We start from the raw sequence: 12,813 nt of genomic DNA, 5'->3' as shown, positions 1-12,813 counted from the left end.
ACACACACACACACACACACACACACACACACACACACACGTTTTCATATCTTAGTGAGGACATCTAATTGACATAATGCTAACCATCAGAAATAAATGCCTAACTGTGACCCTGACACTAAACACCACCTTTAAACTCGGGGACGGGCACTTTGTCCCCATAAAGGCTGTTGATCTCCACAAGTATAGTTACATGCTGGTTTTGTCCTCACAAAGATGTCTAAACAGGTGTACACACACACACACACACTTCTGAGAGATGTTTGCAGTGCAGGCTGAGCTCTGACGGCTCTGGTTCCTCCAATCAGCGTCTGCGAGTGTTGCTTAGTGACCAAATGATGTGCAGCTATTTTTTAACCTACATAAAGAAAGTGGCATGTTTGTTATTAATGGAGTCTAACTAAAAATGAAATAATAGATCCTGAATGTTGACGAGAACACGGCGGGCGAGTTCAGCTCTTCCGTACGTGTGACGTCATCACTCTTTGTTAAATATATGTAATGAAGCATCCACCAGCTGCACTGAATATCAGCATGTTTCACAGCTGTAGGTGGTTAAACCCGTGCGGGCTGGACTCAGGACCGGACGTAACGGTGGTATACAAATCATTTTTAATGTGTTGGTAAATCAAGGCCAGCAGGTCTGAAAAGGAGAGGGGATTTCCTCCCTCCACGAGGTGCAATCACAAAGTTCTGCAACAAATAAAAATCAAACGTGTTTCTGGATTCGTACGATGGCGATGACTCTGTCTTAAACCACAACTCAGAGACCAAACGCAGCATCCCTGTTGCTGTGTGCCAGCACAGCGTGCCAGCCGCTGACCGGCCGGACAGACAAAAACATGGACGCACACCAACACGGACTACATGCTGCGTTTTTAGCATGGAAGGAGTGAGGACGCAAAGTTCACCAAAGTCAGTCACAATAATGTTCCAACAACAAACCCAATGTGACTGAAACATTTCAGGAAGCTAACAGAAGAAAAGTGGCTAAAGCTAAAAGCTATCCAGAGCTCAGGGCTAGCTGCAGCCTCGGTATGAGCAACAGAGTCACAGACACGAGTGAAAAATGGAAAAGGGTCAGTGGCCTGTTATCTGGTGAAGTTATAAACATCCACTTCATAAATCTGCTGCTGTGCTTTGGCCCACCTGGTCAGGTAAAGCTGAGCGCAGGAGCAGAGCTCTTTACCTTCAGCTGTCTCAGAGACAGGTCCTGAACTTCCTGCAGTTTGGGGGGAACGTAAAGTCGGATCATTCCTGTTGTCACGTGTTTTTGCATTGAAGAAAAGTTGATTTGTGTTTGTTTCACAGCTTAGAGCGCCAGAGGCCTGAGGGTCAGACTTCAGAGCAGGACGTCCAATGAGCAGAGGTGGGCGTAGTTAGACAGCGCCTCGATGCGGTCACAGGTGGGCGTGGGAACATAGACCCGGTGATAACTCGGGAGCTTCACGCTTGCCGACAGGTGCATCAGGTCCCCTCCACCCGTGTCCGCTGAGAGCCGCCACCTGAGACTCGGACGGGTTTGATTTTTGTTGTTGGAAAACTTGTGATTGCAGCTCGTTCACATCAGCAACACGAGCTCGTCATTAAATCAGGACTTTATGAAGCTGCTGCTCGTCTGCTGTTAGCGTCCATCAGAGTCCGTTTACTGATCTTCAGTTTCACATAGTTTGAACTGAGCTCGCTGGGCTCTGGAGGTTTCTGACTAATTTTTGCAAAACTGTCTTTTATTCTTAAAGCTTTAAGGCCTTCTTCCTTTAATAAAGTAACAATAATAATAATTCTAAGCATGTAAAAACGAGGCGTTCGCGTCTCAGCTCGTTTGTTCCTTCAAGTCCGAGTTCAGTAGCTCCGCCCTGCGTGAGATTTAAGCTCAGATCACTCTCACTGCATCAGTTTTAAAAAGAAATCACCACCGCCACTTCCTGCATCACCCGCCGTCACGTCTGCCTCGCCGCTTCCTGTATCTGTGGATCAATAAAATAAAAGACTGAGGATAAAACAGATGGAGAAGTGAGACGTGTCAGAGCGAGCATCGGTCACTTTATGATTTCCTCTTTTCTTTCTTTAACTTTTCTTTTGTCTGGATGATTCTGACGCCGTTCACCCAGACGCGCTCTGATTGGTTTGTGTAGTTAGAAACAGGAAGTGATTGCTGTGACGACACATGATTGTTCCATGTTTTTCTTTTTTGTACATTGAAGTGTTTTTTCTGTTTTTCTTGAGTTCTTTAGACTCGCAGGGCGGCTTCAGCGCCCGTCAGCATCTCTGCTCGTTCACCTGCTGCGTGCGTGATGTCAGGATGATGATGTCATATGTTATTCTAGCTTTCTTTGAAACACGCTGGCAGTTACGGGTTTGAGTTTCTCTTCTTTGGACTCGTGTTTCTCACCTCACGGCGAGCAGAACGACCTGAAGAATTACAATAACCCAAAAAACTATTTAACATATTTTTATCCTTTTTTTTTCTTTGGACTCATTATGAGAGTCAGACGCGTGTTGGGAATTGTACCTCCGGCAGTTTGAGAAATACGAGCCCAGAGGTCAGAGGTCAGACTCGCTGACGAGCAGCCGCCCTGCTGCTGTACATACTGAACCACTGAATGACTTCATGCTAGTTGCTGTTGTTTTCTTCTGTGGATGCAGCTGCTGTAACAGATGAATGGTGACGTGAGTGATTAACCAGGAGTTACAATAAAGAGCATTTCTATTTGGAGAAAAAACTCTGCTTCACTGGCTTCACGTCGTCTTTGCACTGCAAACGTTTCTTTCAGACAAAAACATCTGAGTGTGTTAAACGAGCAGCGAGTCAGCCGCACTTGATTAGCGTACCAGGTAAGCACTATTTAACTGGTAGGCAGTCCAGTAGAGTCCAGTAGAGTGTGAAAACAGATGGGACAAGATGCATGTCGTGCCTTTTGTGTACTTGACTCCTCTCCTTGTGTCCTCGTCTCTCCCACCAAAGATGCAGAGGAGGAGCCTCATTTGAACGCGATGCCAGTTAAATAGACGTTTGGCACAACTGGATCATAAACGAGCACTGGGAGAGTGGCTCGCTTCACAAAGGAAGATGAAAGTACAATATTAGAGAAGTACAAAGAGTTTAATCACATAAATGAGAGTGAGAGCAGCACAGCTGCTGCAGAGGTCGTGTGTGGGAGGAAATATCAGCTTACAGACGGTCTCAGTAACTCAGTGAAATAACAAGTTTGCTCCTGTTGCTCCGAGATTGAAAGGATTTCCTAAATCACATGTACATAAAAAATACTGTTCTACCATCAGAAGAAGAGATAATTACACTCTGTCGATATGCCACAAAAGTGTTCCTGTGACTTTTTGTACAAACAAATGATTTTACAGGTCAGTGTGGACGTTCACCTGAGAACAGCAAAGACGTGTTGTGGTTATAGACAGGAAGCCGTTATTACACTGTGGTGCTCAGTACATGCTGAAAACTGTTATTTAATTAAACCATAAAATAAATGTGCTATTAAAAAATTAAAACATCAGTGTGACCTTAAAAACTATCGCTGGATAATAAAACACATTCATACACTGAGTGGAAACGATCCACACGAAACCATAAAAGTACAAAAGTAAATTCAGACATTTGGATGTGAAAATATTTCTTTGTAGCGACGATTTTAGCGCCCCCTCTGGTCACAAGTGGTCACTGTTCATTGCTGTGGTTTTTATTCTACTTGAAGCTCAGTTTTGGTGCCTGTCTCTTTAAGGCCCCCCTCCCTAAACGCCCACTTTCATCTGATTAGCCGTTTCTGGAAGCCTGTGGAGGGGCAGCTTATTGCATCTACGTGTCTTCCCTTTTTTTTGATACGGAGGGTTTGTAAATTTACTAAAAAATAGTAAATAAGCATGAACACAGTATTATTAGCTAGCTCTTAGGTTTTTTTTGTAGCTTTTTAGCTTTACTAAAAAATATCACTTCCTGTTGTTTTTTTTTTAATGTAATGGTTTGGTTGGTTTAATGATCCAGGAACTGGCCTCCCAGCCCAGTGTTCATTCAGTGGTGCTGGTTTCAGTCATTATGCAAATGTCTTGTTTATAAGGTAGAAACCTGCAGTCAGCTGAGACTGAAGGAGTCACCTGATGATGACGAAACGTTTCTCCCACTGAAAACGTCCAGATGAACAGAATCAACCTTTTGGGGCTTTAAATGTAAACTTTTGAAATGGACGTGAAACAGTGAAATTAGTGACAGAGGTTTCCCTGAATTCTGTTCATCAGCTGCTGTTTATTGAAACTTTCACAGCTCAGTAAGTCTCTGTTTAGCATGTTAGCTAGCTAAAATACCAACATTAGCACTGAACACAGTATTATTATCTAGCTGTTAGCTTTTCAGCTTTATTTAAAAAGATTATTTCCTGTTGTTGGTTGGAAATGTAAACTTTTAAAATGGGCACGAACGAGAGATCAGCTAAGAGATCGACAGCAGCGAACGCAGCACTCATGACCAGCTTCATGTCGGGCAATAAGGTTTTTCTTGGTTTTTTTTATTATGTTAGACGTGTTAAAATCCTTTGGCACACTCTCCCTGCACCATCTCTGAATAAAATATGATAGCTAGAAAAAAAAAACCAAAAAAAAAACCAGTCCACACTAGTTGATGGGATGTGATATTAGCCGCGCAGCCGGTGTCAAGCAGCTGCTTTAGTTTCCCATTCCTAAAAGAATAATGAGAAATAGTGAAATTAGTGACAAAGGTTCCTCTGAATTGCTGCTGTTTTCTGCTGTTTATTAAAAATTTCACAGCTCAGTAATTCAATCTCTGTTTAACATGTTAGCTAAAATGCTACATTAACACTAAACACACTATTATTATTTAGCTGTTAGCATTTTTAGCTAATCAATTATTAAATACTAATAGTACCATATCACCCTATTAGAGCACTCCGCTCTCGCTCTGCAGGCCTACTTGTTGTTCCTAGAGTATTTAAAAGTAGAATGGGAGGCAGAGCCTTCAGTTTTCAGGCCCCTCTTCTGTGGAACCAGCTTCCAGTTTGGATTCAGGAGACAGACACTATCTCCACTTTCAAGATTAGGCTTCAAACTTTCCTTTTTGCTAAAGCATATAGTTAGGGCTGGACCAGGTGACCCTGAATCCTCCTGTTAAAAGGGAGGTTTTCCTCCATACAGTCATCGCGCTGCTCACTCGATGACTGTGTGATTGTTGGGGTTTTCTCTCTAATATTGTAGAGTTTTACTTTGCACCCCGAGGTGAATGTTGTGAATTGGTGCTAAGTAAATAAGCCTGAATTGTAAAATAAGTTATACATTTGATGGCTGGATACATGAGGATAAAGAGAAATGAGGCTGATGTCACTGTAACCTGATCAGTGTGAATAACTTTGAATCTTTGAATATGAAGCTTCAGTAGCATTTTGTGCCGGGGCCGTCTGTGTTTGTGCGACTCTCACCTTCCTCCTCTGGAAAACTTTTCCATGTTCGATGAACAGCGCCGAAGGAGCCCGTCTCAAGGAGTTTTTAGCTGAGGCCGTCCGTCGCAGCAGAGGGTTCAGGATGCCAGCCTGGACCAGCAGAGACCAGGTTCAGAGTGGATATATTATCAACGCTCAACGGCCTCTCACAGGTCGTTCATGCACCCTCCCCCATCCACACATGTCCAGGTTCAATTTTCCTACCTGAGCGCGCTCACTGTAGATGGCCAGGGACTGTCTGAAGGAGGTGCGCTTGTTTTGCTTTGTGCTGGATGCCAGGTTGATCTCTGACCCCGCCCTCAGCGGCACTACCTTCCTGTCGGTCAGCTCGAGCTTCTGAATGCTTCGCTGCACTTCGGCCGACTTCCTGTCTGAAACGCAGAGCATCCAACCGGTCCTCCATCAGCTCCACCCAGTACTCCATCTACACGTTACACTGTTTATCCAGGACTGCTCACTAACAGCTGATGATAGGAGCTTATCAGTGAGTTTGGCCAGCTGTTGGTCCATAGCATTTACCTCTTATGGTCTTATGTTCACATTAAATCCAAACTTTACACTTTAGATACGATCAGATCTGATTTTGAAAGTAGAGCAGTCGCCCCCTGCTGGACACTAGAAAGCGTGCAGGTTTAAGGCATCTCAGTTTTCAGACACTGGTTCATGCACACCGCTGTTATTGTGCTTCATGTTGACCATTTCTGAATCAGCATCGCCAGGTTTTTAAGAAACTTTCAATTTTCATAATAAAAGCCCAGCAAACCTAATATAGGGAAAGTCTTTTATTTTGAAGTTGAGCATCATAAGGACTCACTGTGGCCGCTGAGGACGGTGTTGCTGTAGGTCACTGAGCCTTTGGACGACACCGAGCTGCAGCGAATCGAACCCTGAGAGCCGTGGAGCTGAAAGACGACATACAGGCGACGTTACGAGTTACTCCAAATAAGATTGTTTATCTTATTCTATTCTGTTGTTTTTCTCTTAATTTTTTACTGCTCTTCGACTTTCTGCTGTGACCAAAAATTTCCCACATGTGGGACTATTAAAGGATCATCTGATCTTATCTTAAATCCGAATGTCGTGCGGTGCAGCCCGTACCATGTGCTCCAGGACGGAGGTGTTGGAGTAGATGGGCTGGTCTCGGCCCGGCTCGCTCAGGTGGAAGGGGTCGTCCATGTAGGTGTTGGAGGAGGGAAACCTGCGAGTCTGCAGCCCACTGAGGACGAGAGGAAGCAAAATCAGCCCTCAACTCAGAGCCGAGATAAAGCTTTATCGGAGTTAGCGACGCTGCGCTGGTGAAATATGAACATCACGCCCACAGAATCAGGACTGCGTGTAAAAATAAGAGACGATTCAAAGGGCCAGACAGGTGCTGACAGCTCAGAGACACGAATGAGCACTTGTATTCAAAAAATCTTCAAATGAATAAAATGATTGTTGCGATTGTGTATTTGACAGCCCTGATTTACCCGAATGTGACATTCAGTGTTTTTATTATAATAAATGTTATTATGATTGATCCATAAACGTGGGGTTGGGGTTGCAGTACCACATGTGACCACTAGGACGAGCTGGTGTTTCAGCCTGAGATGATGCACCTCGTACCTGAGAGTTACACCTGAGTGCTCCTGTGTTTTGTTGTCATGGTGACAGTAATACGCAGCGCCGTCCTGCAGCAGCTTCAACCACCGCTGCTTCTCCTCTGAGCTGCTCACCTGAAGGAAGGAAGGAAGGAAGGAGGACACGTTATTGAGTAACAAGTTGAAGTGGATGAATTCAAACTCCCTGTTCCACCAGCTCACCTCCAGCACCGCCATCTGGTCATCGAGCATGCTCAGTGTGATCCTGTAGCAGTGCTTGGTGTCAGGTTTGACCTCACAGCCTCTGAGCTGGACGGTGTACTGAGGCGAGCGCTCCCCCTGCACCGCCTCCTCCCCGAACATGTTGAGGACCCCGGCCTCCACCCGACACAGTAAACTCTGCCACTGGCAGTTCATCAGTACGTTCAGGAAACCTGCCGCAGGCAAACGCCACAGCTCAGACCTCGCGTCATGTGACCTCGCTAACAGACAGGCGATGTCACAGAGGCTACATCCATCTTTGATGTACAGTTAGTTTCCATGCACATTTTTAATTCGTATATAAAAGACACAAAAACTCTCTTCAATGATCGAATCGTGCAGTTTACTGTGCTGCTCGGCCCGTACCTTTGTTCTTGCTGAGGCTGCAGCGAGCTGAAGCTTCCTCCTCGTCAGAGTCAGACTGGACTATACTGGACTGAAGGAAGAGACACGGCATTAGCAGGAAGTGCAGGTATGACCACGGCTGCTCGTTTCATGGTCACAGCTACGTTTGCTTTCTCACAGAGCAGGTTCGAGATTATTCACGCCAGGAGGCAGTGACAATCCGAGGCTGTTTGGCGCCCAGGCGAACACTCCCTCTGCAGATGTTGTCCAAGATAAGGACAATCCTGGATAACACCTCCCACCCACTCCATGATGTACTGGCTAGTGACAGGAGCACGCTCAATGAGAGACTGAGATTACCCACAATGCACCACTGAACAACACAGGAATCATTCCTGCCTGTGGCCATCTCCCTGTACAACTCCTCCACCTAACACACTGTGAACACTGCAACAGTTACAGCCTTTTTACACACGCTCTTTTCTATTCTGGAATATTCTTGTCAATTTTCTTGATATTTATTTATCATCACCTCTGTTAGTCCTTGATATTTATAATTGAGTGATCCGTTTATATTAGTGCTGTTTCTTAAATGTGTAAAATCTGTAACATAATGTATTGTTTGCAGTTTAGTCTGTTACTGTTGCTATTTTTACCATTTCTTCTTGGAGCAACTGTAACCCACATAATTTCCTTAGGGATTAACAAAGTATTCTGATTCTGATTGGTTCAGGATGAGCTGCCATTATCCAATCACACATCTGCTTACCTGCATCTTTTGCTCGTTTCTCTTCTTTTCTCTATTTTCTAAACTGAGCACCTGATGGCTTTGAACTTTTCTTGTCCATCTTACATTGGTTTTAATTTTGCACTCCAGTATGAACACAAATCCCCCAACGAGGATCACCACAACATAACCTAACACACCTACACCTTAGTTCACAGATTCACTTTGTCTAAGGTTTATTTCTGGGATTTCACACAACCCAGGATTCAAATCATGAATACATGATGGACTTGGATTTACAAAATTCTGAATGAAATGTGCTCTATTTGGAAGCAGCAGGCCCCTCCCCTTTCGACGGGTTGTGAGACTTTAAATCATCAAACTGTAAATTATAAATTTTAAATTGTTATTGATCCTTTACCCAGAGTCCTAAAGTGTAGATTTATTTTCTTACTCTTCTTGTATATGTTGTTGGTTTACTTGCACTGCTGTAACTGTATGGCGTTATTTTTGTGCCACTATTCTGAGCGCATGTAAAAAAAGGTTTGCAGGTGCAAGTGTTGCATTTTGAGGAGAAATTTATTTTGAGCAAAGAAAAGCTGAATTTGAGTGAACAAAATTCATTGCTGCGTGCAAAAATGTATTTCAGTGTTTGCTATTATCCACACACACACACACACACACACACACACACACACACACACACACACAACAGCAGCCCCTCTCGCTCAGTTTTTGCATTGCCTCGCTCGCAATGTGTTGCTCGCTCTCAACATTTCTGCCCGTGCGCGCTCAACTCTTTCTGTACACCGTTATATTTGTGCCACAAAACCAGCCAATCACAGACTTGGATGCAAAAAATCTGATTGGCTGTTTGGTCTCCAATCAGCTCGAAATGACGAAATGCAATATCCCAGAATCCATTTCGTCCAAAACTCAAACGAGGCAGTGGCGGAGGAACACAGAGTGGCGGAGTTTGAAATATTACTCTGTCTGGGTCACAAAATAAACTTTTAAGATATTTTCATGTGAGAATGTTTCTGTGTAAACTTCAAATACCTGCTCAATTTATCAAGACATCACATATTTGCATAAGTGCTCTACGTTTTTGGAGATGTTGAGAGCGCGAGTTACGTTGAAACCAAGCACACCATTGTTTTTCTTGTGACATTACCAATAAGTTTGATGTGTCACATGGCCCTCTTCCTATTGAAAAAACAAAAGTTGTATCCAAGATGGCCGACTTCTAAATGGCCACCATGGTCACCACCCATCTTGAGGAGTTTGCCCCCTCACATATACTAATGTGCCACAAACAGGACTTTAATATCACCAACCATTCCCATGTTGTTACGGTGTATCCATGTAAATGACCCACCCTGTATACAGCACACTTCAAATATATATCTTGAGTCTTGCCAAATCCAGAAATACTCAGATGATACTGCCATTGTAACATCTTTCAGGAATGGACAGGAATCTAAAGACTGGGACCTTTTCTTGCTTTGAGCAACTGGATTCATAAAATTATCTGCAGGCCTTTCAATTCTCATACAAATAGCAGATGAGCTAGGACTTTTTCTCTGTGATCAGAAAAATTATTGTTATTATTCTTTTTGTTCGTAAGGCATTGTCTGGCGGATGATCTGATATCGTCGTGTTGGTATTGTTCCAGGTTCAACATTGCAAGTGACCAATCACATTGTTGTGACGTTATTCTTTGGCCAAGCCATTCGTGCATTTATGAAATTCCAATGTTGCAAGGACAATATCAATTCTGCTTAGCGTTTATTAAAAGGTCAGGGTCCGTTGATCGGCGGACAGAGGCGGTTTCTCGCAGCTTAAGTACAGTTTTTTGTTTTACGGCAGTTTTTCCCGAAGTCGCAAAAGTATGACGTCACAACATTCTGATTGGTCACTTGCAATGTTGATCCTGGAACAACATTTAGTATGATGATCTGGGAACAACACCAACACGACGATATCAGATCGTGCTTGTCTCGCACCTCTGGTGTTTTATAAAAACTATTCCAGACTCCACTGTTAGATTATATGTTATGATATGTGTTGGCATGAACTGGAATTAATGGGTAGAAGCTGGAACTTTCCAAATAATGCCATTCTGAAGTTAGGGAAAGAGAAGCTCCTATAAACAAAGTCAAAGTGCTTTTACTCTGAAATGCAAAATGAGATTGATTTGAGATTGAGATGTTACTGCTGTCGAGGTTGTCTATGGTTTGCATGAACTCCAATTACTTAGTGGAAACAGAAATTGTCCTGTTAACAGCATCCGTGTTTAATTATAAAAAGTCCCTCACAAACAATTATAATCAAGATATTGACGTGATAAAACTGTGGGGTTGTACACTGTCAATGTAGAGTGAAATGATCTCGTGGAAACAGCAACTTTGCTTTTAAGGGTTTAAGGGATTCTGAAGTCAGTGAAAGAGTGGGTCATACATGGGCAATTTCAACGGGCCGTTACTTTGAAAGGCAAAATCAAGGCGACTTGAAATTGACTTGGTATCCCCGTGATAGTGTACACTGTCGATCTAGAGTGAAATTATCCTGTGGAAACAGCAATTTTCATTTTTAAAACATTCTGAAGTAATTGAAAGAGTATATCACATATGGGCAAATTCGACGGGCCATTAATTTGAAAGGCAAAATCAGAGCAACTTGAAGTTTACATGGTTTTACTGTCGGGGTTGGATACTGTTGATCTAAAGTGGCATTATCCTGTGGAAACAGCAATTTTCCTTTTTAGAGCATTTTGAGATTGTTAAAAGAGTATATCTTTTATGGTCAATTTGAAAAGTCTTTTATACTGGAAAGCAAAATCAGCCTGACTCGAAATTGATATGGTATCACTGTGGGGTTGGATACTATTGATCTAACATGGATTCATCCTGTGGAAACAGCAAATTTCAATTTAAGAGCATTTTGAAATAGTTAAAAGAGTAGGTCATATATGAGCAATTTGAAAAGGCTTTTATTTTGGAAGGCAAAATCACAGTGACTTGATATTGATATGGTATCACTGTGAATTTTTTATTCTGAATTCATTGAAAGAGTAGTTCAAAAATAAACATTCAGAGGGCTTTTACTTTGAAATCCAAAAGGAGATGGCTTTAATATTGACATGTTGCTACTAGAATACTGGGGTACGTCATTTGTATCCAACATTAGAGTGTGCAAATGAGACTAATTGATATTTGTGAATGTGCTCTTAATTTACTGAAAGTTGGCCTTTATTTTGAAATCATGCTTCAGGAGCTTTTATTTTGAAATCAGGTTACCACGTCTTTTGCCATAATACTCAGAATACACAGCGAACGTAAAACAAAGTGGAGGTGTTTTTAGCTATACATCTTATACATGTAATACATTTATTACCAACCTGAGTTTATCCGCTGCTCATTCGACAACATGACGAATGACTTCTGAAGTCTTAATTCAACTCAAGACGCTGTAGATTCCCGTCAGTAACACTTTCGGTCCGCTAGTAAAACGTAGTTCTATTAATCTGCGCTTGAACCGGATGTAAGTCCCAAAAAACTGAATTGTAGAACTGAAACTGAAATTATTCGAGAGCTAAATCTTTAAAGGATAAAATACGGTTTCAAAGCAAATGAATTCATTTTCAAAATATAAAATTCAATTTCAGTTTAGTGATGATCATTTTCAAACCAATAAATTGAATTTCAAATTAGGCTAATTCATATTCAGTTTTTAAAAGCATTTATTCAAGTTACAATTCAGATTCAATCCGAGCAATTCAAATTTAACTTTTTCAAATTCAGTTCCTGATGGCACAGATTTCTGCCCATGATGGTGTATCTGAGTGTCTCACCCTGCAGGACAGCAGCTGGTCTGACTTATTCAGAGACGAGTAGCTGTGCATCTCCGTTTCTCCTGCGATGCTCACCTCCTCGATCACCTTCAGACAGAACAGAAAAATATTTGTGCATAAATAATTTGAAAAGGGTGAAAGAAAACAGAGAAATGTGCCACCGGGAACAGTTCAGCTACAAACTGCGTCAGGAATCTCGCTGTCAGACTGAGATGCAGAGTTCACAGTCGGGCAGATGAAGCCTGTTTGAGCTTCCAAACACTGGAGTGGAAGATCTCCTTCAGACCTGCTGGCAGGTACAGGCAGGCCAGCAGAGTCCAGCTTCAACAGCGTTGAAACAAAAACTTGGATGTGGGAGGAATTCTGAGCAAGGCAGTCAGTGGGGATGGGAAAGCTGCAGGACAGTGGGAAGGAGAAGCAGTTTACTGCCTGCACTAATCAGTGCGGTTGGAGCGCTGCTGGGGAAGACTCGGGATGCTTCAGGGCTGTCCCGGTGGACGCTGGGAACCTCGGGTGGTGGTTCCACTTTTTAAAAGCTCCAGCTTCGGTGGGACTGCTCAGATTCTCTTGGAAGATCTTTCCAGGAAAACT

At 42.8% G+C, this 12,813-nt stretch overlaps 1 protein-coding gene across 4 annotated transcripts in view; it reads right to left on the bottom strand.

Moving 5' to 3' along the window:
- Nucleotides 1-2: 2 nt before the first annotated feature.
- Nucleotides 3-12,813, bottom strand: part of si:dkey-220o5.5 (actin filament-associated protein 1-like 2) — a 25,497-nt gene continuing 12,686 nt past the window's right edge. For 2 of the 4 annotated variants that reach the window (XM_042214380.1, XM_042214383.1), the window contains 7 exons: nt 12,223-12,309; nt 7,664-7,733; nt 7,062-7,470; nt 6,555-6,672; nt 6,271-6,358; nt 5,661-5,827; nt 5,053-5,546 (listed from right to left, as the gene is read on the bottom strand). In XM_042214380.1, coding sequence (XP_042070314.1) covers nt 5,352-5,546; nt 5,661-5,827; nt 6,271-6,358; nt 6,555-6,672; nt 7,062-7,470; nt 7,664-7,733; nt 12,223-12,309 — 1,134 coding nt within the window. In that variant the 3' untranslated portion in view covers nt 5,053-5,351. Of the gene's footprint in view, nt 4,683-5,052; nt 5,547-5,660; nt 5,828-6,270; nt 6,359-6,554; nt 6,673-7,061; nt 7,471-7,663; nt 7,734-12,222; nt 12,310-12,813 lie in introns of those variants that run through there. The other 2 variants (XM_042214381.1, XM_042214382.1) reach the window with 2 other exon arrangements.

This window comes from Haplochromis burtoni, unplaced genomic scaffold, assembly GCF_018398535.1.
Source record: "Haplochromis burtoni strain Fernald_Lab_line unplaced genomic scaffold, NCSU_Asbu1 Contig_557, whole genome shotgun sequence".
Taxonomy (NCBI): domain Eukaryota; kingdom Metazoa; phylum Chordata; class Actinopteri; order Cichliformes; family Cichlidae; genus Haplochromis; species Haplochromis burtoni.
Note: the sequence above shows the minus strand (reverse complement) of the source record. Positions and strands in the feature narration are given on the sequence as shown.